We start from the raw sequence: 26,833 nt of genomic DNA, 5'->3' as shown, positions 1-26,833 counted from the left end.
CTCCCCACGCACTCTCATTCCACTCCACACGCACTCTCATTCCACTCCCCACGCACTCTCATTCCACTCCCCTCACACTCTCTCATTCCACTCCCCACACACTCTCACTCCACTACCCACACACTCTCATTCCACTCCCCACACACTCTCACTCCACTCCCCACACACTCTCACTCCACTCCCCACACACTATCACTCCACTCGCCACACACTCTCATTCCCCTTCCCACTCACTCTCATTCCATTCCCCACACACTCTCATTCCACCTCCCACACACGCTCATTCCACTCCCCACGCACTCTCATTCTACTCCCCACACACTCTGAGTCCACTCCCCACACACTCCCACCCCACTCCCCACACACTCTCACTCCACTCCCCACACACTCTCACTCTACTCCCCACACACTCTCACTCCACTCCCCACACACTCTCACTCCACTCCCCACCCACTCCCACCCCACTCCCCACACACTCTCATTCCACTCCCCACTCACTCTCACTCCACTTCCCACACACTGTCACTCCACTCCCCACACACTCCCACCCCACTCCCCACACACTCTCACTCCACTCCCCACACGCTCATTCCACTCCCCACGCACTCTCATTCTACTCCCCACACACTCTGAGTCCACTCCCCACACACTCCCACCCCACTCCCCACACACTCTCACTCCACTCCCCACACACTCTCACTCTACTCCCCACACACTCTCACTCCACTCCCCACACACTCTCACTCCACTCCCCACCCACTCCCACCCCACTCCCCACACACTCTCATTCCACTCCCCACTCACTCTCACTCCACTTCCCACACACTCTCACTCCACTCCCCACACACTCCCACCCCACTCCCCACACACTCTCACGCCACTCCCCACACACTATCACTCCACTCGCCACACACTCTCATTCCCCTTCCCACTCACTCTCATTCCATTCCCCACACACTCTCATTCCACCTCCCACACACGCTCATTCCACTCCCCACGCACTCTCATTCTACTCCCCACACACTCTGAGTCCACTCCCCACACACTCCCATCCCACTCCCCACACACTCTCACTCTACTCCCCACACACTCTCACTCCACTCCCCACACACTCTCACTCCACTCCCCACCCACTCCCACCCCACTCCCCACACACTCTCATTCCACTCCCCACTCACTCTCACTCCACTTCCCACACACTCTCACTCCACTCCCCACACACTCCCACCCCACTCCCCACACACTCTCACTCCACTCCCCACACACTCTCACTCCACTCCCCACGCACTCTCATTCCACTCCCCTCACACTCTCATTCCACTCCCCACGCACTCTCATTCCACTCCACACGCACTCTCATTCCACTCCCCACGCACTCTCATTCCACTCCCCTCACACTCTCTCATTCCACTTCCCACACACTCTCACTCCACTACCCACACACTCTCATTCCACTCCCCACACACTCTCACTCCACTCCCCACACACTCTCACTCTACTCCCCACACACTCTCACTCCACTCCCCACACACTCTCACTCCACTCCCCACCCACTCCCACCCCACTCCCCACACACTCTCATTCCACTCCCCACTCACTCTCACTCCACTTCCCACACACTCTCACTCCACTCCCCACACACTCCCACCCCACTCCCCACACACTCTCACTCCACTCCCCACACGCTCATTCCACTCCCCACGCACTCTCATTCTACTCCCCACACACTCTGAGTCCACTCCCCACACACTCCCACCCCACTCCCCACACACTCCCACCCCACTCCCCACACACTCTCACTCTACTCCCCACACACTCTCACTCCACTCCCCACACACTCTCACTCCACTCCCCACCCACTCCCACCCCACTCCCCACACACTCTCATTCCACTCCCCACTCACTCTCACTCCACTTCCCACACACTCTCACTCCACTCCCCACACACTCCCACCCCACTCCCCACACACTCTCACTCCACTCCCCACACACTCTCACTCCACTCCCCACGCACTCTCATTCCACTCCCCTCACACTCTCATTCCACTCCCCACGCACTCTCATTCCACTCCACACGCACTCTCAGTCCACTCCCCACGCACTCTCATTCCACTCCCCTCACACTCTCTCATTCCACTTCCCACACACTCTCACTCCACTACCCACACACTCTCATTCCACTCCCCACACACTCTCACTCCACTCCCCACACACTCTCACTCTACTCCCCACACACTCTCACTCCACTCCCCACACACTCTCACTCCACTCCCCACCCACTCCCACCCCACTCCCCACACACTCTCATTCCACTCCCCACTCACTCTCACTCCACTTCCCACACACTCTCACTCCACTCCCCACACACTCCCACCCCACTCCCCACACACTCTCACTCCACTCCCCACACGCTCATTCCACTCCCCACGCACTCTCATTCTACTCCCCACACACTCTGAGTCCACTCCCCACACACTCCCACCCCACTCCCCACACACTCTCACTCCACTCCCCACACACTCTCACTCTACTCCCCACACACTCTCATTCCACTCCCCACACACACTCATTCCACTTCCCACACACTCTCATTCCACTCCCCACACACTCTCATTCCACTCCCCACACACTCTCATTCCACTCCCCACAGTCCATAAATAACAATCAGAGTCCTATTGACACCATAGGATTCCAAAATTCTACCTTAAATGGCCTTCCGCCTGTCTCTGGAGATTGACAGTTTACCCAGTGTATATTACCTCAGTGATAGTGGAATACAAATTTAATGCCCACCATTTTGGGAGTGTTACCATCCTCCTTCTACCAGGAAGAAGGGCTATTGTCAGCACAATAACTGAAAAATTCACACTGCTTTAAAAGTAATTATATCTTGAATTTTTGAATGTTGATTTTTATCGTTTGGGATGTCATTACAGGTATCTAAGAATGAGAAGGTTTGGAAAGTCTGGTTTGATGCTGATGCTCCAGAAGAAACAATAATTCCTCATGGATACAGTGATTCTTTAGATTCATTCTGCAAGCTATTGCTCATCAGGTGCGTTGTGATACGAGTCAGGCTGCCTGGTTTAAATTTCAAACAATGCTTGACAGTTAACTATCAGTCACCATCAACTGGTGCATTCTTTATGACAATTCCTCTACCAACCACTTGCCAAGCCATCAGCATCAGCACACTCTTTGCATACAGTATAAATTTGTTGATTTTCCTTCCATTGTTTTCTTGGGAATGACCTGATGAGTGGAAGATGAAAATCTTCGACAAAAAGGTTTATTTTTTCAGCAATACTCAAGATCTCAAAGACCCAAAGATTAATTTTAAATGGCTTTGATTTCATGATTACTTTGAATTTTCAGGTCATGGTGCCCTGACAGAACTCTGTCACAAGCTCGAAACTACATATCTGATGCAATGGGAGCAAGATATGCAGAACCGGTGATTCTAAACCTGGAGACAACCTGGGAAGAAAGTGACACAGGAACTCCTCTGATCTGTTTCCTGTCCATGGGCTCTGATCCCAGCAATCAGATTGAAGGACTGGCCAAGAAGCTTGAAATTGGTATGGATACAGTGTTTGTAGTGAATATTACAATCTGTTCGCATTCCCTGTGTTTCTTTAGAATATTCCATAGTTATAATCAATTAATATTTTTACATATACCATGAGGAAATAAGAACATAAGAACATAAGAACTAGGAGCAGGAGTAGGCCATCTGGCCCCTCAAGCCTGCTCCACCATTTAATGAGATCATGGCTGATCTTTTGTGGACTCAGCTCCACTTTCCGGCCCGAACCCCATAACCCTTAATCCCTTTATTCTTCAAAAAATTATCTATCTTTATCCTAAAAACATTTAATGAAGGAGCCTCTACTGCTTCACTGGGCAAGGAATTCCATAGATTTACAACCCTTTGGGTGAAGAAGTTCCTCCTAAACTCAGTCCTAAATCTACTTCCCCTTATTTTGAGGCTATGCCCCCTAGTTCTGCTTTTACCCGCCAGTGGAAACAACCTGCCCGCATCTATCCTATCTATTCCCTTCATAATCTTATATGTTTCTATAAGATCCCCCCTCATCCTTCTAAATTCCAACGAGTACAGTCCCAGTCTACTCAACTTCTCCTCGTAATCCAACCCCTTCAACTCTGGGATTAACCTAGTGAATCTCCTCTGCACACCCTCCAGTGCCAGTACGTCCTTTCTCAAGTAAGGAGACCAAAACTGAACACAATACTCCAGGTGTGGCCTCACTAACACCTTATACAATTGCAGCATAACCTCCCTAGTCTTAAACTCCATCCCTCTAGCAATGAAGGACAAAATTCCATTTGCCTTCTTAATCACCTGTTGCACCTGAAAACCAACTTTCTGCGACTCATGCACTAGCACACCCAGGTCTCTCTGCACAGCAGCATGTTTTAATATTTTATCATTTAAATAATAATCCCTTTTGCCGTTATTCCTACCAAAATGGATAACCTCACATTTTTTTTTTTTTTGTAAATATTTTATTGAAAATTTTTGGTTAACCAACACAGTACATTGTGCATCCTTTACACAATATTATAACAACACAAATAACAATGACCTATTTTATAAACAAAAAATGAATGAATCAATAATAAATAACAAAAATGAAAACTAACCCTTATCACAAGTAACACTCTTCAAAAATATAATTTAACAGTCCAATATATAATTATCTGTAGCAACGACCTATACATATTATACAGTATATATTAACAACCCTGAGAGTCCTTCTGGTTCCTCTCCCCCCCCCCCCCCCCCCCCCGATCCTGGGCTGCTGCTGTTGCCTTCTTTTTTCCATTCCATCTATCTTTCTGCGAGGTATTCGACGAACGGTTGCCACCGCCTGGTGAACCCTTGAGCCGACCCCCTTAGGATGAACTTAATCCGCTCTAGCTTTATAAACCCCGCCATGTCATTTATCCAGGTCTCCACCCCCGGGGGCTTGGCTTCTTTCCACATTAGCAATATTCTGCGCCGGGCTACTAGGGACGCAAAGGCCAAAACATCGGCCTCTCTCGCCTCCTGCACTCCCGGCTCTTGTGCAACCCCAAATATAGCCAACCCCCAGCTTGGTTCGACCCGGACCCCTACTACTTTTGAAAGCACCTTTGTCACCCCCATCCAAAACCCCTGTAGTGTCGGGCATGACCAAAACATATGGGTATGATTCGCTGGGTTTCTCGAGCACCTCGCACACCTATCCTCCACCCCAATTAATTTACTGAGCCGTGCTCCAGTCATATGCGCCCTGTGTAATACCTTAAACTGAATCAGGCTTAGCCTGGCACACGAGGACGACGAGTTTACCCTGCTCAGGGCATCTGCCCACAGCCCCTCCTCGATCTCCTCCCCCAGCTCTTCTTCCCATTTCCCTTTTAGTTCATCTACCATAGTCTCCCCTTCGTCCCTCATTTCCCTATATATATCTGACACCTTACCATCCCCCACCCATGTCTTTGAGATCACTCTGTCCTGCACCTCTTGTGTCGGGAGCTGCGGGAATTCCCTCACCTGTTGCCTTGCAAAAGCCCTCAGTTGCATATACCTGAATGCATTCCCTTGGGGCAACCCATATTTCTCGGTCAGCGCTCCCAGACTCGCGAACTTCCCATCCACAAACAGATCTTTCAGTTGCGTTATTCCTGCTCTTTGCCACATTCCATATCCCCCATCCATTCCCCCGGGGCAAACCTATGGTTGTTTCTTATCGGGGACCCCCCCAAGGCTCCAGTCTTTCCCATAAGCCGTCTCCACTGTCCCCAAATCTTCAGTGTAGCCACCACCACCGGGCTTGTGGTGTAGTTCCTCGGTGAGAACGGCAATGGGGCTGTCACCATAGCCTGTAGGCTAGTCCCCCTACAGGACGCCCTCTCTAATCTCTTCCATGCCGCTCCCTCCTCCTCTCCCATCCACTTACTCACCATTGAAATATTAGCGGCCCAATAATACTCACTTAGGCTCGGTAGTGCCAGCCCCCCCCATCCCTGCTACGCTGTAAGAATCCCTTCCTCACTCTCGGGGTCTTCCCGGCCCACACAAAACCCATGATGCTCTTTTCAATCCTTTTAAAAAAAGCCTTCGTGATCACCACCGGGAGGCACTGAAACACAAAGAGGAATCTCGGGAGGACCACCATCTTAACCGCCTGCACCCTCCCTGCCAGTGACAGGGATACCATATCCCATCTCTTGAAATCCTCCTCCATTTGTTCCACCAACCGCGTTAAATTTAATCTATGCAATGTGCCCCAATTCTTGGCTATCTGGATCCCCAGGTAACGAAAGTCCCTTGTTACCTTCCTCAACGGTAGGTCCTCTATTTCTCTACTCTGCTCCCCTGGATGCACCACAAACAACTCACTTTTCCCCATGTTCAATTTATACCCTGAAAAATCCCCAAACTTCCCAAGTATCCGCATTATTTCTGGCATCCCCTCCGCCGGGTCTGCCACGTATAGTAGCAAATCGTCCGCATACAAAGATACCCGGTGTTCTTCTCCTCCTCTAAGTACTCCCCTCCACTTCTTGGAACCCCTCAACGCTATCGCCAGGGGCTCAATCGCCAGTGCAAACAATAATGGGGACAGAGGACATCCCTGCCTTGTCCCTCTATGGAGCCGAAAATATGCAGATCCCCGTCCATTCGTGACCACGCTCGCCATTGGGGCCCTATACAACAGCTGCACCCATCTAACATACCCCTCTCCAAAACCAAATCTCCTCAACACCTCCCACAGATAATCCCACTTCACTCTATCAAATGCTTTCTCGGCATCCATCGCCACTACTATCTCCGTTTCCCCCTCTGGTGGGGCCATCATCATTACCCCTAACAGCCTCCGTATATTCGTGTTCAGCTGTCTCCCCTTCACAAACCCAGTTTGGTCCTCGTGGACCACCCCCGGGACACATTCCTCTATTCTCATTGCCATTACCTTGGCCAGGATCTTGGCATCTACATTTAGGAGGGAAATAGGGCTATAGGACCCGCATTGTAGCGGGTCCTTTTCCTTCTTTAAGAGAAGCGATATCGTTGCTTCAGACATAGTCGGGGGCAGTTGTCCCCTTTCCTTTGCCTCATTAAAGGTCCTCGTCAATACCGGGGCGAGCAAGTCCACATATTTTCTATAGAATTCGACTGGGAATCCATCCGGTCCCGGGGCCTTTCCCGCCTGCATGCTCCTAATTCCTTTCACCACTTCTTCTACCTCGATCTGTGCTCCCAGTCCCACCCTTTCCTGCTCTTCCACCTTGGGAAATTCCAGCCGATCCAAGAAGCCCATCATTCTCTCCCTCCCATCCGGGGGTTGAGCTTCATATAATTTTTTATAAAATGTCTTGAACACTCCATTCACTCTCTCCGCTCCCCGCTCCATCTCTCCTTCCTCATCCCTCACTCCCCCTATTTCCCTCGCTGCTCCCTTTTTCCTCAATTGGTGTGCCAGCAACCTGCTCGCCTTCTCCCCATATTCGTACTGTACACCCTGTGCCTTCCTCCATTGTGCCTCTGCAGTGCCCGTAGTCAGCAAGTCAAATTCTACATGTAGCCTTTGCCTTTCCCTGTACAGTCCCTCCTCCGGTGCTTCCGCATATTGTCTGTCCACCCTCAAACGTTCTTGCAGCAACCGCTCCCGTTCCTTACTCTCCTGCTTCCCTTTATGTGCCCTTATTGATATCAGCTCCCCTCTAACCACCGCCTTCAACGCCTCCCAGACCACTCCCACCTGGACCTCCCCATTATCATTGAGTTCCAAGTACTTTTCAATGCACCCCCTCACCCTTAGACACACCCCCTCATCTGCCATTAGTCCCATGTCCATTCTCCAGGGTGGGCACCCTCCTGTTTCCTCCCCTATCTCCAAGTCTACCCAGTGTGGAGCGTGATCCGAAATGGCTATAGCCGTATACTCCGTTCCCCTCACCTTCGGGATCAACGCCCTTCCCAGCACAAAAAAGTCTATTCGCGAGTAGACTTTATGGACATAGGAGAAAAACGAGAACTCCTTACTCCTAGGTCTGCTAAATCTCCACGGATCTACACCTCCCATCTGCTCCATAAAATCTTTAAGCACCTTGGCTGCTGCCGGCCTCCTTCCAGTCCTGGACTTCGACCTATCCAGCCCTGGTTCCAACACCGTATTAAAATCTCCCCCCATTATCAGCTTTCCCATCTCTAGGTCCGGAATGCGTCCTAGCATCCGCCTCATAAAATTGGCATCATCCCAGTTCAGGGCATATACGTTTACCAAAACCACCGTCTCCCCCTGTAGTTTGCCACTCACCATCACATATCTGCCCCCGTTATCCGCCACTATAGTCTTTGCCTCGAACATTACCCGCTTCCCCACTAATATAGCCACCCCCCTGTTTTTCGCATCTAGCCCCAAATGGAACACCTGCCCCACCCATCCTTTGCATAGCCTAACTTGGTCTATCAGTTTCAGGTGCGTTTCCTGTAACATAACCACATCTGCCTTAAGTTTCTTAAGGTGTGCGAGTACCCGTGCCCTCTTTATCGGCCGGTTCAGCCCTCTCACGTTCCACGTGATCAGCCGGGTTGGGGGGCTTCCTACCCCCCCCCCCTTGTCGATTAGCCATCACCTTTTTCCAGCTCCTCACCCGATTCCCACGCAGCTGTATCTCCCCCAGGCGGTGCCCCCCCACCCATCCCCTCCCAAACCAGCTCCCCCCTCTCCCCAGCAGCAGCAACCCAGTAATTCCCCCCTCCCACCCCCACCCCCCCCCCGCTAGATCCCCCGCTAGCGTAATTACTCCCCCCATGTTGCTCCCAGAAGTCAGCAAACTCTGGCCGACCTCGGCTTCCCCCCGTGACCTCGGCTCGCACCGTGCGACGCCCCCTCCTTCCTGCTTCTCTATTCCCGCCATGATTATCATAGCGCGGGAACCAAGTCCGCGCTTCTCCCTTGGCCCCGCCCCCAATGGCCAACGCCCCATCTCCTCCACCTCCCCTCCTCCCCCATCATCACCTGTGGGAGAGAGAAAAGTTACCACATCGCAGGATTAGTACATAAAACTCCTCTTTCCCCCCTTTTTAACCCCCCTCTTTGCCCCCACATTCGCCCCACCACTCTGTTCAAACGTTCTTTTTAATAACCCGCTCATTCCAGTTTTTCTTCCACAATAAAAGTCCACGGTTCATCCGCCGTCTCAAGGTAGTGGTGCCTCCCTCGATATGTGACCCACAGTCTTGCCGGTTGCAGCATTCCAAATTTTATCTTCTTTTTATGAAGCACCGCCTTGGCCCGATTAAAGCTCGCCCTCCTTCTCGCCACCTCCGCACTCCAGTCTTGATAAACGCGGATCATCGCGTTCTCCCATTTACTGCTCCGAGTTTTCTTTGCCCATCTAAGGACCATTTCTCTATCCTTAAAACGGAGGAATCTCACCACTATGGCTCTGGGAATTTCTCCTGCTCTCGGCCCTCGCGCCATCACTCGGTATGCTCCCTCCACCTCCAACGGACCCGCCGGGGCCTCCGCTCCCATTAACGAGTGCAGCATCGTGCTCACATATGTCCCGACGTCCGCTCCCTCCACACCTTCAGGAAGACCAAGAATCCTCAGGTTGTTCCTCCTTGCGTTGTTCTCCAGTGCCTCCAACCTTTCCACACATCGTTTCTGATGTGCCTCATGCGTCTCCGTCTTCACCACTGTATGTCGTCCTCATTCTCGGCTGCCTTTGCCTTCACGACCCGAAGCTCCCACTCCTGGGTCTTTTGTTCCTCCTTTAGCCCTTCGATCGCCTGTAGTATCGGGGCCAACAGCTCTTTCTTCATTTCCTTTTTGAGCTCTTCCACACAGCATTTCAAGAACTCTTGTTGTTCAGGGCCCCATGTTAAACTGCCACCTTCCGACGCCATCTTGGTTTTTGCTTGCCTTCCTTGCCGCTGTTCTAAAGGATCCACTGCAATCCGGCCACTTTCTCCACCTTTTTCCATCCGTATCCAGGGGGGATTCCCTTCTGGTTTACCGCACAGTGTTTTTAGCCGTCAAAATTGCCGCTGGGGCTCCTATCAAGAGCCCAAAAGTCCGTTTCACCGGGAGCTGCCGAAACGTGCGACTCAGCTGGTCATCGCCGCACCCGGAAGTCCGATAACCTCACATTTGTCAACATTGTATTCCATCTGCCAGACCCTAGCCCATTCACTTAGCCTATCCAAATCCCTCTGCAGACTTCCAGTATCCTCTGCACTTTTTGCTTTACCACTTATCTTAGTGTCGTCTGCAAACTTGGACACATTGCCCTTGGTCCCCAACTCCAAATCATCTAGGTAAATTGTGAACAGTTGTGGGCCCAACACTGATCCCTGAGGGACACCACTAGCTACTGATTGCCAACCAGAGAAACACCCATTAATCCCCACTCTTTGCTTTCTATTAATTAACCAATCCTCTATCCATGCTCCTACTTTCCCCTTAATGTCATGCATCTTTATCTTATGCAACAACCTTTTGTGTGGCACCTTATCAAAGGCTTTCTGGAAATCCAGATATACCACATCCATTGGCTCCCCATTATCTACCGCACTGTTAATGTCCTCAAAAAATTCCACTAAATTAGTTAGGCACGACCTGCCCTTTATGAACCCATGCTGCGTCTGTCCAATGGGACAATTTCCATCCAGATGCCTCGCTATGTCTTCCTTGATGACAGATTCCAGCATCTTCCCTACTACCGAAGTTAAGCTCACTGGCCTATAATTACCCACTTTCTGCCTACCTCCTTTTTTAAACAGTGGTGTCACGTTTGCTAATTTCCAATCCGCCGGGACCACCCAGAGTCTAGTGAATTTTGGTAAATTATCACTAGTGCATTTGCAATTTCCCTAGCCATCTCTTTTAGCACTCTGGGATGCATTCCATCAGGGCCAGGAGACTTGTCTACCTTTAGCCCAATTAGCTTGCCCATCACTACCTCCTTGGTGATATCAATCCTCTCAAGGTCCTCACCTGTCATAGCCTCATTTCCATCAGTCACTGGCATGTTATTTGTGTCTTCCACTGTGAAGACCGACCCAAAAAATCTGTTCAGTTCCTCAGCCATTTCCTCATCTCCCATTATTAAATCTCCCTTCTCATCCTCTAAAGGACCAATATTTACCTTAGCCACTCTTTTTTGTTTTATGTATTTGTAGAAAGTTTTACTATCTGTTTTTATATTCTGAGCAAGTTTACTCTCATAATCTATTTTACTCTTCTTTATAGCTTTTTTAGTAGCTTTCTGTTGCCCCCTAAAGATTTCCCAGTCCTCTAGTCTCCCACTGATCTTTGCTACTTTGTATGTTTTTTCCTTCAATTTGATACTCTCCCTTATTTCCTTAGATATCCACGGTCGATTTTCCCTCTTTTTACCGTCCTTCCTTTTTGTTGGTATAAACCTTTGCTGGGCACTGTGAAAAATCACTTGGAAGGTTCTCCACTGTTCCTCAACTGTTTCACCATAAAGTCTTTGCTCCCAGTCTACCTTAGCTAGATCTTCTCTCATCCCATTGTAATCTCCTTTATTTAAGCACAAAACACTCGTGCTTGATTTCACCTTCTCACCCTCCATCTGTATTTTAAATTCCACCATATTGTGATCGCTCCTTCCCAGATTGCCAATGGAGAAAGTCACGATCAGCAAGTCCCTTTATGATACTTGTTTCCAACTTAGTTAGCATCAGAACAGAGTTAATATAACTCTCTTTTCTTGTGTTTTATATGGATGCTTTTCCTCAGCTAACTCATCTGTTTCTTAGTTGACTATCCTACTTTAAATATATTCTTTGTTTTTTATTGTATTCCTACCCATAAGTCATACAAATAGTTTACCTTGGAAAGTACAAACTCCTGTTGTCAATGTCAGATGACTATATGGGCAGCAAGGTAGCAAAGTGGTTAGCACTGTTGCTTCACAGCGCCAGGGTCCCAGGTTCGATTCCGGCTTGGATCATTGTCTGTGCGGAGTCTGCACGTTCTCCCCATGTTTGTTTGGGTTTCCTCCGGGTGCTCCGGTTTCCTCCCACAAGTCCCGAAAGACGTGCTTGTTAGGTGAATTGGACATTCTGAATTCTCCCTCTGTGACCCGAACAGGCACCGGAGTGTGGCGGCTAGGGGCTTTTCACAGTAACGTTATTGCAGTGTTAATGTAAGACTACTTGTGACACTAATAAAGATTATTATTATGTCACGCAATCCTTAATACGCAGCTGTCGAGCATAATTGGCATATAACTAGGACAGCTCACACACTTGTTATCTTCGCAACATACATTGAAATATAATTCAAGCATTCTATTTGTGCACCTCTCTTCATAGAATCTACAGCACGGAGAGAGGCCCCTTCAGCCCAAACTGGTCCATGCCAACCAAAAAGCTCAGCTCAGCTGTTTCATTTCATAGAATCTACAAAGTTCACAGAATTCTACTTCATTTCATAGAATCTACTTAATTTCATAGAATCTACCTTTTGTTAAATGTCATTATCCCTTTTCTGATATTTTTCTTATTGTCTTCCTCTCATATTTCTAATGACGTTTTTCCCCTTTTCTCTCTTTTCAGTGACGTAAACGTGAAGTTTTTATTAGATTTATATTTTTATTTATATTGGGAATGGTTAGTGAAAGGCCAATACACATGGAGGATGTATTTTCCTTGCCCCCTTCCCCAGCATTAAACAGGGGCAGCATACTTGTCCAATTCCAAACTCACCGGGTTTTTAATGACCCATCCCTAGCAGAGACTGGCATGAATGGAAGGTGCAGCAAAATGTGATGCTAATAAAGCCCTCTCAATCCTGCAGCTGTATCTTGAGCTTCAGCCTAGTATCTCTGGCTTCAAATGGAGATTGGGAAGCAGCAAGTCCCAATTATATTTTCTACTTCCTGGGAGATGCTGAAATTTAAATAAATGTTCATTTTAAATTCTTTGACATGATTCCTGGAGACTTCCTCAAAGCACCATATTCTTAGGGTGGCGCAGTGGTTAGGACTGCTGCTTCACGGCGCCGAGGATCCAGGTTCGATCCCGGCACTGCGTCATGTCCGTGTGGAGTTTGCACATTCTCCCCGTGTCTGTGTGGGTTTCACCCCCACAACCCAAAGGTGTGCAGGCTAGGTGGATTGGCCACGCTAAATTGCCCCTTAATTGAAAAAAAAAAAATTGGATACTCTAAATTTATTTTTTAAAAGCACCATATTCATCCAGTGCCACAGCCTAGCCAGAGAGTGACTTGGGAATTTAGGTGGGAATTTCAAATACCCATTCTGACCTCGTTTATCTTACCCCATCTTTGTTGAGCAGTTCTTGTGAAAGGAGACCAAAGATTAATCTTCCTGCTATTCATTCAATCTCACTAATTTTGAAGGTAGGCACAGCTTTGGGAGGCAGTATGTGCAGTCAGCTAGATTGTTAGCTTGTGGCTCAGAATGACATGAATAGCAATGGGTTTAATTCCCAGCCTGGCCAAGGTAGACTTGGGAGCTGCCACCCTGCCCTGCCCCTGAGATTTTGCAATGCTAAACCACCACTACAATAAACCATTGTCAAGGAAACAGCTCAGGATGAAGCATCAGCAGACAATAAGCCAAAGGGCTTCAAGGTTTAAACTACTGCCACAGGATCATCACCAATAAAACACTTTAGTCAATATTTGAGTATTTTAGCGGGTAGATGCAATTGATATTTCTGTCTGATATAAATATCATACAAGACTGAAGAAAGCTCTGTGTAAAAGTTAACCAAAGTGTTTTCTTTAGGTTGTAGAGCGATGTCCATGGGTCAGGGACAAGAAGTTCATGCCAGAAAGTTGGTGGCAATGTCCATGCATCAGGTCAGACAAAAAACATGTGAATGTCAATCATAAATTAATTTCATGCTGTATCAGTCACCTTCCGTTTTGAAGTTTTCAAAGATTTCCATGGTTCTTGTACTCCTCAAGTTGAGACACATCCTATCGTTATGGGCGAGGCGTTTTCAGAACCCCAAAATGTATCATGGAGTTCATCCAACTTCCCCCTTTAATGTATTTGTTGCTTTTCCGAGCACACGGCTTGTTCTCCAGGTGTGATACAGCAATTAAATGGTTTTGAAACACAAAACAATGTTTATTCCATGAACTCAACTTAACCCTTTTAAATAAACATTGGAATCTTTAACGCCCCCTTACTTCAAAGATAACCCCGAAAATATTACAACACTAAATAATCCTTCAGTTATTCCTTTCAACATCCAAGAGAGACTTAACACCTTTAAACAGAAACACATCAGGTTAAAGGCTTTACTATTATGAGTTTAAATCACCCAAATGATCCAGAGATAGTCTTTCATGGCAGAGATCACAGCAGATCCAGCTCACTGCACACAGACACATCCCAGCTCTTTTCAAACTGAAACTAAAAAACTGCAAAATGGCTGATCTAAAGCCCAGCTCCACCCACACTCTGACATCACTACATTTCTTAAAGGTACATTGCTTAAACATTCATTTCTTAAAGGCACTCTCACATGACAACTCCACCCAAGAAACCATCAACTTCAAGATGGTTTCATTTTTCACTTTTACACCATCCACTAAGAAATGTACACAGTAAATATACCTTTCGGTTAAAAAAAAACATCCGCAAACAGGTATAATAATATAGTCCATTTTTCTTTGTTCTTCTTCCTCCAACCGAAATCTATATTTTTAAAAAGCACCATATTCTTCCAGTGCCACAGCCTAGCCAGAGAGTGACTTGGGAATTGAGGAACCAAAATATTGACAGTCTCTTTGAACAAAGTCTCTGCATGATCCATCCATTCCTCTACTCCTTGGCATTTCTCTTCAGAATCAGATAATTTAGTTCAATCTGACCACAGAGCCCCTTGCAATTCTCCAATACAGGAACATTGGTTACCACAGCTTTCAGGCAGTCAAATGCCTGTTGAAAGTCCGCTGTCCATTGAAATTATTGATGTTTCTTTAGCAAGTCCATCAGTGGAGTAATCACACCACAAAACCTTTGCACAACTGTTCGATCAAATCCACTCATGCTAAGAAATCGCATTATTTCCCTTCGTCTTGAGGGTATCGGAAACTCCTCTAGGAAAGTGATTCAGGCTTCTCCAAATTCACTTTCGGCTAGGTTCATCACCAAACCCGCCACCTGAAGTCGATTGAAGAACTCCATACAATGTTTTAAATGTTCTTTCCATGTCTGGAAGTTGTAAATAAAAGCAGATTGTCCCAATTTCTCAATGCAATCCTTCAAACGTGGGATACGGTAAGAGTCCATTCTTATAACTGCATTCACCTTTCGATAGTCCACACACAACCGTTGGGTACCGTCTGGTTTAGGTACCATCACTATGGGTGAGCTCCATTGGCCGCAACCCACGTCAATTATGCCATTCTTCAGCATACACTCAATCTCTCTGTTAGCATGTGCCAATTTTAAAGGATTAAGTCTATATGGATGGTGTTTGATAGGAACAGCATTTCCCACATCTACATCATGTATAGCCATTTTAGTACTTCCTAATTTATCTCTACAAACTTGCCCATGTGATATCAATAACTCTTTCAGGTCAGTTTGTTTTTCCTCTGGGAGGTAACTTAACAATTCATCAGTTGGAAGGATTCTCACCTTTGATTTCATTGGTTCTGTCGGAGCCCACTCCAGGACTTCTGCACAATAGTCTAAACTGACACTCAAGCGCAATACTGAAGGAGTATTCCACTGTCAGATGTCTGGGGTGGGATTCTCTGTTTGCCGATGCTGAAATCGCGAAACACGATTGGGCAGAGAATAGATTCCGACGCCAAAATCGCAGAGGGCACAATTTGATGCCAAATCACAATTCTCCATCAACTCGACAGTGGCGTCAATGTGTACCGGAATGCAAGTACATTAAACAACGTTTGCATATCATTAGGGGCCCGACCCAGTATTCTCTGGGGCCTCCGCGATTCTCCTCCTTTGATGGGCCGAGTTCCCGACACTACGGTTCACTTGTGCTTTTAAAAATAGTGAAACCGGCGTCATGGATGATGAGAGAGAGAGGAGGTAGGACAGAGAGAGGAGAGACTGTGGGCCGGACACTGGCCGGGCTGGCTGGGGTGTGAGGGTGCCCTGCTCGGGGGGGGGGGGGGGGGGGGGGGTGATGGGGGCATGGACCGAGTGGCCAGGGTGACCCCGACGTGACTGGGGCAGTGCCCAGGCATGGACCGGCATTACCATGGCCATCTTGCTGCTCACCCCACTGACCGCCCACCAGCCGCATGGGCGCCCCCACCCCCCCCCCAACCAAGGGGCACAGATACTGCATCCCACCCTCATAACCCCTCACTCCACCACCCCTGACCATCCCCCCTCCCACCGCCTGCAACCCCCTCCATGATACATACCTGCCACACTACGGGGTGGGGGCACTAGGTTGGCAGTAACAACGGGTCTGGTCCATGGGATGGAGGATGATGATAACCCGCTCTGCGATGAGCCCTGGTGCTCCGCATCATTTGACAGTGTCTGACTCCTGCCCACGGTAGCACTTCCACCGTCCATCTGGGTGATCCCTGCATTTAAGCTCATCATTCCTTCAAACATTTCCATCGGATCCTCTGGGGTGGCAGTGATGGGGACGGTCAGGAGGGGCGGTGTGGAGCACAGGCCACCCACAATTCCTGCCCATTCCCAACCCCCCCCCCCCCCCCCCCCCCCCGACCACCCCAGAACAACCCACCCCTCACAACCATTGGACAGAGCATCGACGCAGGTTGTAAAGGTGGTAAAAGGTGTTTAATGTGACAACATATATACAGGTTTGTGCCCTAGCCCCTATAACCAAACAGTGCCCTGCACCTGTGCCAAGTTTTATTTTTTTCAATTTAGAGTAACCAATTCATGTTTTCCAATTAAGGGGCAATTTAGCGTGGCCAATCCACCTACCCTGCGCATTTTTGGGTTGTGGGGTTGAAACCCAGGCAAACACGGGGAGAATGTGCAAACTCCACGCAGATAGTGACCCAGAGCCGGGATCGAACCTGGGACTTCAGCGCCGTGAGGCAGCAGTGCTAACCCACTGCGCCACCATGCTGCCCACACCCGTGACAAGTTAACAGGTGTCTAACTTCCTGGTCTTACTGTTCCTAACACTACACTTAGGTGGTTCCCCAGATGGTACAACAGGAGTTTAGGCGGCGTGATGTGATTCCTGCCCCGCGACCTGGGTCCCCGTTGGCGGGCGTCTTCTGGGGCGACCGGGCCTGGATGGGCCCAGCTGTTGCTTCAATGTCCCAGGTAGCATGGTGCTACCCCGTTCTGCCCGCTGTCCACCAGATGCACCAGGGACAGGAGGGGGAAGTCCGAGGTGAGGTCTTCTGTCACCTCCCCTGCGGCAGTCACTGGCATAGCCCCCCATCACCTCCTGCTCCCTCGGGGTGCCCGATGGCCCCAACGTTTCAAACAACTTTGTGTCTGGGGATGCGGTGTAAGGTAAGCTTTTGATTACGCTGACGTTGGCCACTACACAGACAATCAACAGTATCACTGTCTGGTGCTTGTCACCTGTTATAGTGTTTGCCCTGAAGAAGTAATGCCTACGTTTTGCGCATTGCGTCCAATCGTTAATGCTCGCATCAAACACATCCAATCTGCTGAAGAGTAGCATTTTGAAAGTAGTACAAACCCTTCCCCAGTGGTACCAGTCGAGATGGCCTGGTTTCCAATGATTAGCAGCGCCGCCTATAGCTTACTTTATCCTTGTCGCCAATATTGTGGCCACAGAAGACTCCACACAAGAGGAGTATATAAACTGGTTATTTATTATATAAGTAACTAGTTACAGAATGTACCCAGATCTGGTCGGCTACCACTTGGGCCGAGCTTTAATACATAGTGTCCATTGCTCTGCTGCTGGGGCCCCTGCCCCTCAGTGGGAAACCCGTCCTCAACGAGCCTCACCGGAGAATAATTGGCCCACCCCGTAGGTCTCATGCAGGTTATAACTTAGTTATAGGCTGAAAGCATTATTTCCCTCCTACACTACAAGAAGTAAAACTTGTACCACTGAGTGACTGCACCATTACCAACAAGCTAAGGTACCTGCAACTCAAAAACTTCCTACGAAAGGAGACAAGGACATACCCACAACCGCCCCGACAGACATTACTGGATGAGTTACTGGACACAAGCATCCTAGATAAAGGAAACTGTAGTGGCATGCATGACAGACTGGTAGAAAGGGCCGACACCGTACTGGACGCAACAAGAAAGAAATGGGAGGAGGACCTGGGGATTGAAATAGGGTGGGGACTCTGAAGTGAAGCACTGCATAGGGTCAACTCTACCTCCACGTGCGCAAGGCTCAGCCTGACGCAACTAAAAGTGGTACACAGAGCCCATTTAACAAGAACTCGAATGAGTTCCTGGAGGTGGAGGATAGATGGGAACGGTGCCAAGGAGGCCCGGCCAACCATGCCCACATGTTCTGGGCTTGCCCCAGACTTGCTGGGTACTGGACAGCCTTCTTCGAGGCAATGTCCAAAGTGGTGGGGATGAGGGTGGAGCCATGCCCGAAAGTGGCGGTCTAAAGGGTATCAGACCAGCCAGATCTATTCCTGGGGAGGAGGGTGGAGGCCCTTGCCTTTGGCTCCCTGATCGCCCGCCGTAGAATCTTGTTCGGCTGGCGGTCAGCAGCACCACCCAAAGCTGCAAACTGGCTGTCCGACCTCTCAGAATCTCTCCAAATGGAGAAAATCAAATTTGCCATCCGAGGGTCAGACGACAGCTTCCACAGAACGTGGGAGCCATTCTCCCAATTCTTCCGGGACCTGTTGTGGCCAACGAACAAGCAGAAGAATAGCCAGGTAGCCAAGAATAAGGGTAAAGTAGTCGAGGCACCGGGGGGGGGTGGGGTGGGGGGGGGGGGGGGGGGGGGGGGGCAGGGCATTCCACGCCCTTACTACTCTGAGTAAAGAACCTACCTCTGACATCTGTCTTATATCTATCTCCCCTCAATTTAAAGCTATGTCCCCTCCTGCGAGACATCACCATCCGAGGAAAAAGGCTCTCACTGTCCACCCTATCCAACCCTCTGATCATCTTGTATGCCTCAATTAAGTCACCTCTTAACCTTCTTCTCTCTAACGAAAACTGCCTCAATTCCCTCAGCCTTTCCTCATAAGATCTTCCCTCCATACCAGGCAACATGCTGGTAAATCTCTTCTGCCCCTTTCCAATGCTTCCACATTCTTCCTATAATGCGGCGACCAGAATTGCACGCAGTACTCCAAATGCGGCCGCACCAGAGTTTTGTACAGCTGCAACATGACCTCACGGCTCCGAAACTCAATCCCTCTACCAATAAAAGCTAACACACCGAATGCCTTCTTAACAACCCTCTCATCCTGGGTGGCACCTTTCAGGGTTCTATGCACATGGACACCGAGATCTCTCTGCTCATCCACACTACCAAGAATCTTACCATTAGCCCAGTACTCTGTCTTCCTGTTATTCCTTCCAAAATGAATCACCTCACACTTTTCTGCATTAAACTCCATTTGCCACCTCTCAGCCCGGCGCTGCAGCTTATCTATGTCCCTCTGTAACTTGTAACATCCTTCCGCACTGTCCACAACTCCACCGACTTTAGTGTCATCAAATTTACTCACCCATCCTTCTACGCCCTCCTCCAGGTCATTTATAAAAATGACAAACAGCAGTGGCCCCAAAACAGATCCTTGTTGTACACCACTAGTAACTGACTCCAGTCTGAACATTTCCCATCAACCACCACCCTTTGTCTGCTTCCAGCTAACCAATTTCTGATCCAAACTGCTAAATCACCCTGAATCCCGTGCCTCTGTATTTTCTGCAGTAGCCTACCGTGGGGAACCTTATCAAACGCTTTACTGAAATCCATATACACCAAATCACTGCTTTACCCTCATCCACCTGTTTGGTCACCTTCGCAAAGAACTCAATAAGGTTTGTGAGGCACGACCTACCCTTCACAAAACCGTGGTTGACTATCTCTAATCAAATTATTCCTTTCAGATGATTATACATCCTATCTCTTATGAACCTTTCCAATATTTTGCCCACAACAGAAGTAAGTCTCACTGGTCTATAGTTACCAGGGTTGTCTCTACTCCCCTTCTTGAACAAGGGGACAACATTTGCTATCCTCCAGTCTTCTGACACTATTCCTGCAGACAAAGATGACTTAAAGATCGAAGCCAAAGGCTAGGCAATCTCCTCCCTAGCTTCCCAGAGAATCCTAGGATAAATCCCATCCGGCCCAGGGGACTTATCTATTTTCACACTTTCCAGAATTGCTAACACCTCCTCCTTCTGAACCTCAAGGCCTTCTAGTCTAGTAGCCTGAATCTCCGTATTCTCCTCGACAACATTGTGCTTTTCCTGTGTGAATACTGATGAAAAATTCATTTAGCACCTCTCCTATCTCCTCGGACCTCCAAGCACAACTTCCCACGACTGTCCTTGACTGCCCTACTCTAACCCTAGTCAATTCGTTTATTCCTGACATATCTATAGAAAGCGTTAGGGTTATCCTTGATCCTATCTGCCAAAGACTTCTCATGTCCCCTCCTGGCTCTTCTTAGCTCTCTCTTTAGGTCCTTCCTAGCTATCTTGTAACTCTTGGGCGCCCGAACTGAACCTTCATGTCTCATCTTTACATAAGCCTCCTTCTTCCTCTTGACAAGTGTTTCGACTGCTTTAGTAAACCACGGTTCCCTTGCTCGACCACTTCCTCCCTGCCTGACAAATACATACTTATCAAGGACACGCAATAGCTGTTCCTTGAACAAGCTCCACATTTCCATTATGCCCATCCCCTACAGTTTTCCTCTCCATCCGATGCATCCTAAGTCATTGCCTCGTCGCATCATAATTGCCTTTCCCCAGATATAACTCTTGCCCTGCTGCATATACCTATCCCTTTCCATCACTGAAGTAAAACGTAATCGAATTGTGGTCTCTATCACCAAAGTGCTCCACCTATCTCCAAATCAAACACCTGTCCTGGTTCATTACCCAGTCATTACCCAGTACTAAATCCAATATGGCCTCGCCTCTCGTTGGCCTATCTACATACTGTGTCAGGAAACCCTCCTGCACACATTGGACAAAAACGGACCCATCTAAAGTACTCAAACTATAGCGTTTCTAGTCAATATTTGGAAAGTTAAAGTCCCCCACAACTACCCTATTGCTTTCGCTCCTATCCAGAATCATCTTTGCAATCCTTTCCTCTACATCTCTGGAACTTTTCGGAGGCCTATAGAAAATCCCTAACAGGGTGACCTCTCCTTTCCTGTTTCTAACCTCAGCCCATACTACCTCAGTAGACGAGTCCTCATCAAACATCCTTTCTGCCACCGTAATACTATTCTTGACTAACAATGCCACCCCTCCCCCTCTTTTACCACCTTCCTTGAGCTTACTGAAATATCTAAACCCCGGGACCTGCAACAACCATTCCTGTCCCTGCTTTATCCATGTCTCCGAAATGGCCACAACATCGACGTCCCAGGTACCAACCCATGCCGCAAGTTCACCCACCTTATTCCGGATGCTCCTGCCATTGAAGAAGACACACTTTAAACCACCTTCCTGCCTGCCGGTACACTCCTGCAACTTTGAAACCTTACTCATGACCTCACTACTCTCAACCTCCTGTATACTGGAGCTACAGGTTCCCAAGCCCCTGCTTAACTAGTTTAAACCCTGCCGAAGAGCATTCCCAAATTTCCCCCCCCCCCCCAGGATATTGGTACCCCTCTGGTCCAGGTGTCGACCATCCCGTTTGAGGTCCCACCGACCCCAGAATGAGCCCCAATTATCCAGAAATCTGAAACCCTCCCTCCTGCACCATCCCTGTAGCCACACGTTCAACTCTTTTTTCTCCCTATTCCTCGTCTCGCTATCACATGGCACGGGGAACAACCCAGAGATAATAATCTGTTTGTCCTAGATCTAAGTTTCCACCCGACCTCCCTGAATTCCTGCCTTACATCCCTATCCCTTTTCCTACCTATGTCGTTGGTACCTATGTGGACCACAACTTGAGGCTGTTCCCCCTCCCCCTTAAGGATCCCGAAAACACGATCCGAGACATCACGCACCCTGGCACCTGGGAGGCAACATACCAAACGTGAGTCTCTCTCGTTCCCACAGAACCTCCTATCTATCCCCCTAACTATGGAGTCTCCAATGACTAATGCTCTACTCCTCCCCCCCTTCCCTTCTGAGCAACAGGGACAGACTCTGTGCCAGAGACCTGTACCCCATGGTTTACCCCTGGTAAGTCGGCCCCCCCAACAGTATCCAAAGCTGTATACTTGTTACTAAGGGGAACGACCACAGGGGATCCCTGTACTGACTGCTTCCTCCTAGCCCCTCTCACCGTCACCCATCTATCTTTATTCTTCAGAGTAACTACATCCCTGAAGCTTCTATCTATGACCACCTCTGCCTCCCGAATGATCCAAAATTCATCCAGCTCCAGCTCCAGTTCCCTAAAGCGGTTTCTGAGGAGCTGGAGAGGGTGCACTTCCCACAGATGAAATCAGCAGGGACACTGACGGCGTCCCTCACCTCAAACATTCTGCAGGAGAAACATTGCACTACCTTGCTTGCCATCCCCTCTAGATAAAAAAAGAAAAAGAAAGAAAGAGCTTACCTGTTATTCACTCCCCTTCTCAGCAAGCACTCACTCAGCAACCTCTGCGCCCCGCACAATAACACCTGAGGGAAAATAAAAGAAAAACTACTTACCAGTCACCAGCCAATCCCTTGCCTGCAGGCTGTGACATCACGGTTCAACTTCTTTCTACTTCTCCCTGCCCTCAAGCCTTCCTCTTGATCTTTACAGCGGTTGGGTTTTTTTGGTTGGAGGAGGGGGTAGGGAGGGAAACACTGAAGAAGTGTTTCGGGTTTAATTGTCACCAATTGTTCTGTAATTGTTTCTCCGGCACCCAAATGTCTATGTACCTCTCCAGTCCCCCCCCCCCCCCCACCACAAACAGATGCCTACTTATGTGCTAAAAACAATATTGCCAATTGTACAGAGCTGCTGTTGTTGAGCTAGCACATAATACCCTACCAGTTATTTTATTCTAACTATCTTTTTGTTGTTTGTTTTGTTTTTTGTTTTGTGTTCCCTTCTCTTCTATGTATATATATATTCCATTTTGTGTATATGTACTTTGTTCAAAAACCCAATAAAAAACATTTATATAAAGAAAACTATCCTTTACCATAGCCTTTAACTTAAATCAGGTTTGATGATGCTTAGACCTGAAATATTAAGATCGGTCTTAACCCGGGCATGCAACATGCAATGGCCTATTACTGCCATTGGGAAGCATGAGCCTTTCAAGGCCTTGTTGCCATTCCACCAGAGAGCTGGAGTCCAACCACAGCTCATCAACTCTGGTGATATCAGGCAGTCTAAAGGTTGTTCAGGCATATGGACAAGCAGCTTCAGTGGGGAGGAGTGGTCCATTGCATAGGGTGCAAAGGCTCATATTATTTTATGGAACTCAGAGATGCAATCCTGTTTGAAACCACTTGTTCTTCACTGCCTGGTATAACTAGGTGGAATGTGTGTGGAGTTCAATTCACCCTCCTGTCCCTCTACATTATGTAAGTGCATCATTGGATCCCAATTACCAGACAGCAATGAGTCTGATTTAGGTGAGTGGCTAATTTTGGTGAGTGCCGAGTCTAGAATCATAGCACAAAATGCCTGAGCCGGTGATGACCCCCTATAAGAATAATTTAGTTAGTCCTATTCACCATCTTTTTCCTATAGCGTTGCAATAGGCACGATTTAACGGCCTCGTTACACCCGATTTGCTACGCTTGTAACGCCTCGTGAGATTTAACGGAGTCTTGTGAGAAGTCACGATCTGGATCTCGCCCTCACTTATCATGATCCAGATCAGTATATTTAAATGAATCATTAGGCTAATTTAAATATGCGTTTGTGGGATTCTCCCAGGGCCGGGACCTAATGACCACACCTGGGAGACCAGGGCGCCATTTACTACTGGTTTCCACAAACATGGACCAGTCGTAATGGCACCTGGAGGGGTTTCCCAGGCCATTAGAGACCACTGTGAGGTTGGGGACAGAGCAAGGTGGTACTCCCTTTGGCACCTGGGCACCTTGGCATTTCCAGGATGCTAGAGTGGTGCCCAAGTGCCAGGTTGGCACTGCCAGGGATCGGGTCCAGGGAGGTGGGGGAAGGGATGAAGGGGCATTTCCGGGGACCTCCCGAAGGTTGTGGAGATGGGGGGTGTCGAAAACGGGGAGCAGGGAATTAAGTCAGCAAAACAAAATGGTGCCCCGATCTACGAGAAGCCTTCCCACTGGGCTTATGCAACTCCCTTTTGCAAGTCACAATTGAATAAACCTCCCCACACATCTGCATTCCAGAGCCTAACCACTTACGGTGTTAAAATGTTGTTTCCTCGCGTCAGCTTTGGAATTTTTGCCTTAAATTGGTGTTGTCTTGTTCCCTACCCTTCCACAAATGGAAACTGTTTCTCTCCAGCTACTCCAGCTGACTCGGAATTTTGAACATCGCTCCCACATTTTCTCTCAACTTTCTCTTCTCTAAGGAATCTCCAGCTTCTCCAATCTACCCATGTAACTGAAGCCTCTCTTCCCTCAAACTATTCTCGTAGCACTTTGCTGCATCACTCAGTAACTATGCTTTATATCCTGGGATACAATCACATTTGATGAAGTCCAGACCTGAAGTGCAGTGTCCGGAATTTCACACAACATTGTTGTGATCAAACCAGTGTTTTGAAAAGGTTTATCATAACTTCCTTGTTTTTATGTTCTATGTCTCAATTTATAAAGTCCAGGTTCCCATATTGCATTTTAACCACCGTTTTCAAATTCCCTTTCGACCTTAAATGATTTGTGTCATTTGCACAATGAGTCAATGTGGTTGACTCTTTAATGCCCTCTGAAATGACCCAGCAAACCACTCAGTCCAAGGGCAGTTAGGGATGGGCAATAAATGCTGGCCCAGCCAGCGACGCCCACATCCCATGAGTGAATTTTTAAAAATGTACCTCGAGCTCCTCTGCACCTGCACTTCTTTTGGAATACATTTACCAATGGATCTCGCCAATCCCATGTTTCCTTTGGAATTGTACCATTTAGTTTAGATTGCCTCTCCTTGTTCTTTCTACCAAAATGTAAAATGTTTCACCGCCCTGTGATAAATTTCACCTTCACGTTTCCTGCCATTCCACCAACCTGTTTGTAGCTGTCATAGAGAATTTACAAGATGGGGTGGGCAGCCAGTGAACTCAATACGATGAAAAGCTATCCAATCTTAATTCCACTTTCCTTGGTTCATCGCTCTGCAGTTCATGGTTATTCAAGTAGGCATCAAGTACTTTAACTGTGAGCTTATGCCTCTACCACCCTTAGAGTCAGAGATGTTTACAGCATGGAAACAGGACCTTCGGCCCAGCTTGTCCATGCCGCCCTTACAGAGTGCCAGATCCTGCCAGCTGAAGGATGAAAAAGTGTTTCCTCATCTTCTACCTAATCAATTACTAGAAATCAATGTCCTTGATTTTTTTTCCTCTTTCCTCAGGTAAATAAATCATCCCTATATACCTTATGTACACCCTATATACCTGATGTCATAATTTAATGCAGGTCAATTGAGTCAACCCTCATCCTGCTGTGTTCCATGGAAAACAAGCCCAGCCAATCCATTTCCTTTCCTCATAGAAAGAATTTTCCAGCCCTGGATTAGACTCCAATTTTGTTATAATTGGGTAGAAACCAGGAGCTTTTTTTTCAAAAAGATGAAATCTGAAATCTCAGTTAATTATTCAAAGAATGAAGCCACCAGATTGCACAGTTTAAAACAAAATAATTTTGGGTGTGCAAGAGTCCGACAAAACAGACACTAAATTCTATTTGGAGAACCACCTGTACTCTAAAACCCAGAATCAACATAAGTTAAATATGATTTAAGAGGCAAATTGCAGTTGATTACAAATGATTAATCTTTGCGATATACTGGACAGTTTGGATAGACCATTGTCCCTTCTCACGCTTTAGGGTGGATGGGTTTTACTCCAGAACTGCCATTTGGGATTGGACTTCATGAATGAGCTGCTCGAGACCTTACTCGTGAGTGAGAATGTGCACGAGTCTTTCCGAGTCTGGATAACCACCGAACCACATCCCAAGTTTCCGATCACATTGCTGCAGGTTAGTGTTTGTGCTGCAAAACTGTCAGATTGCCTCCATGTTAGGGACCGATCTAGAAATTTGTTTCCCAAATTCTGAGCACTTAAAGGATTAAAGCTGCTTGTGAACCTCACTGACAATGATCAAATTCATCCGTGTGATTTAAAACATTAGCAATGAGGATCAGTCCTGTTGAATTCTTAGGTTGGATTTATCTCTGTGATCTCAACAAGGTAGGAGGACAGGATAGTGAAGGAGAATGAGGCAAAATATGTCAGTGAAACCGACTGAGGTTTCACCACAACACCTTGGATTTTTATCTCTTCTTGCCCTTGTGGCTCTGCTGCCCCTTCACCTCAGGCTACATGTTAATGTTAGTGGGGAGGCAAGACAAATTCCTGATCAATCCGCACCTAGGCTGACAAGGTTGTAAGTCCAATCACGGGTGGCACGATAGCACAGTGGTTAGCACTGTTGCTTCACAGCTCCAGGGTCCTAGGTTCCATTCTGGCTTGGGTGACTGTCTGTTTGGAGTCTGCACGTTCTCCCC

General features: G+C 48.0%; 1 protein-coding gene across 1 annotated transcript in view; it reads left to right on the top strand.

Annotated features, from left to right (window-relative positions):
• LOC140411190 (dynein axonemal heavy chain 8-like) overlaps window positions 1-26,833 on the top strand; it is a 2,783,184-nt gene that overhangs the window by 2,637,702 nt on the left and 118,649 nt on the right. Inside the window, exons 81-84 of the mRNA XM_072500280.1 lie at window positions 2,937-3,055; window positions 3,376-3,578; window positions 13,804-13,877; window positions 26,152-26,304. Coding sequence (XP_072356381.1) covers window positions 2,937-3,055; window positions 3,376-3,578; window positions 13,804-13,877; window positions 26,152-26,304 — 549 coding nt within the window. The remainder of the gene's footprint in view (window positions 1-2,936; window positions 3,056-3,375; window positions 3,579-13,803; window positions 13,878-26,151; window positions 26,305-26,833) is intronic.

This window comes from Scyliorhinus torazame, chromosome 4 (genome assembly GCF_047496885.1).
Source record: "Scyliorhinus torazame isolate Kashiwa2021f chromosome 4, sScyTor2.1, whole genome shotgun sequence".
NCBI lineage: Eukaryota > Metazoa > Chordata > Chondrichthyes > Carcharhiniformes > Scyliorhinidae > Scyliorhinus > Scyliorhinus torazame.
Note: the sequence above shows the minus strand (reverse complement) of the source record. Positions and strands in the feature narration are given on the sequence as shown.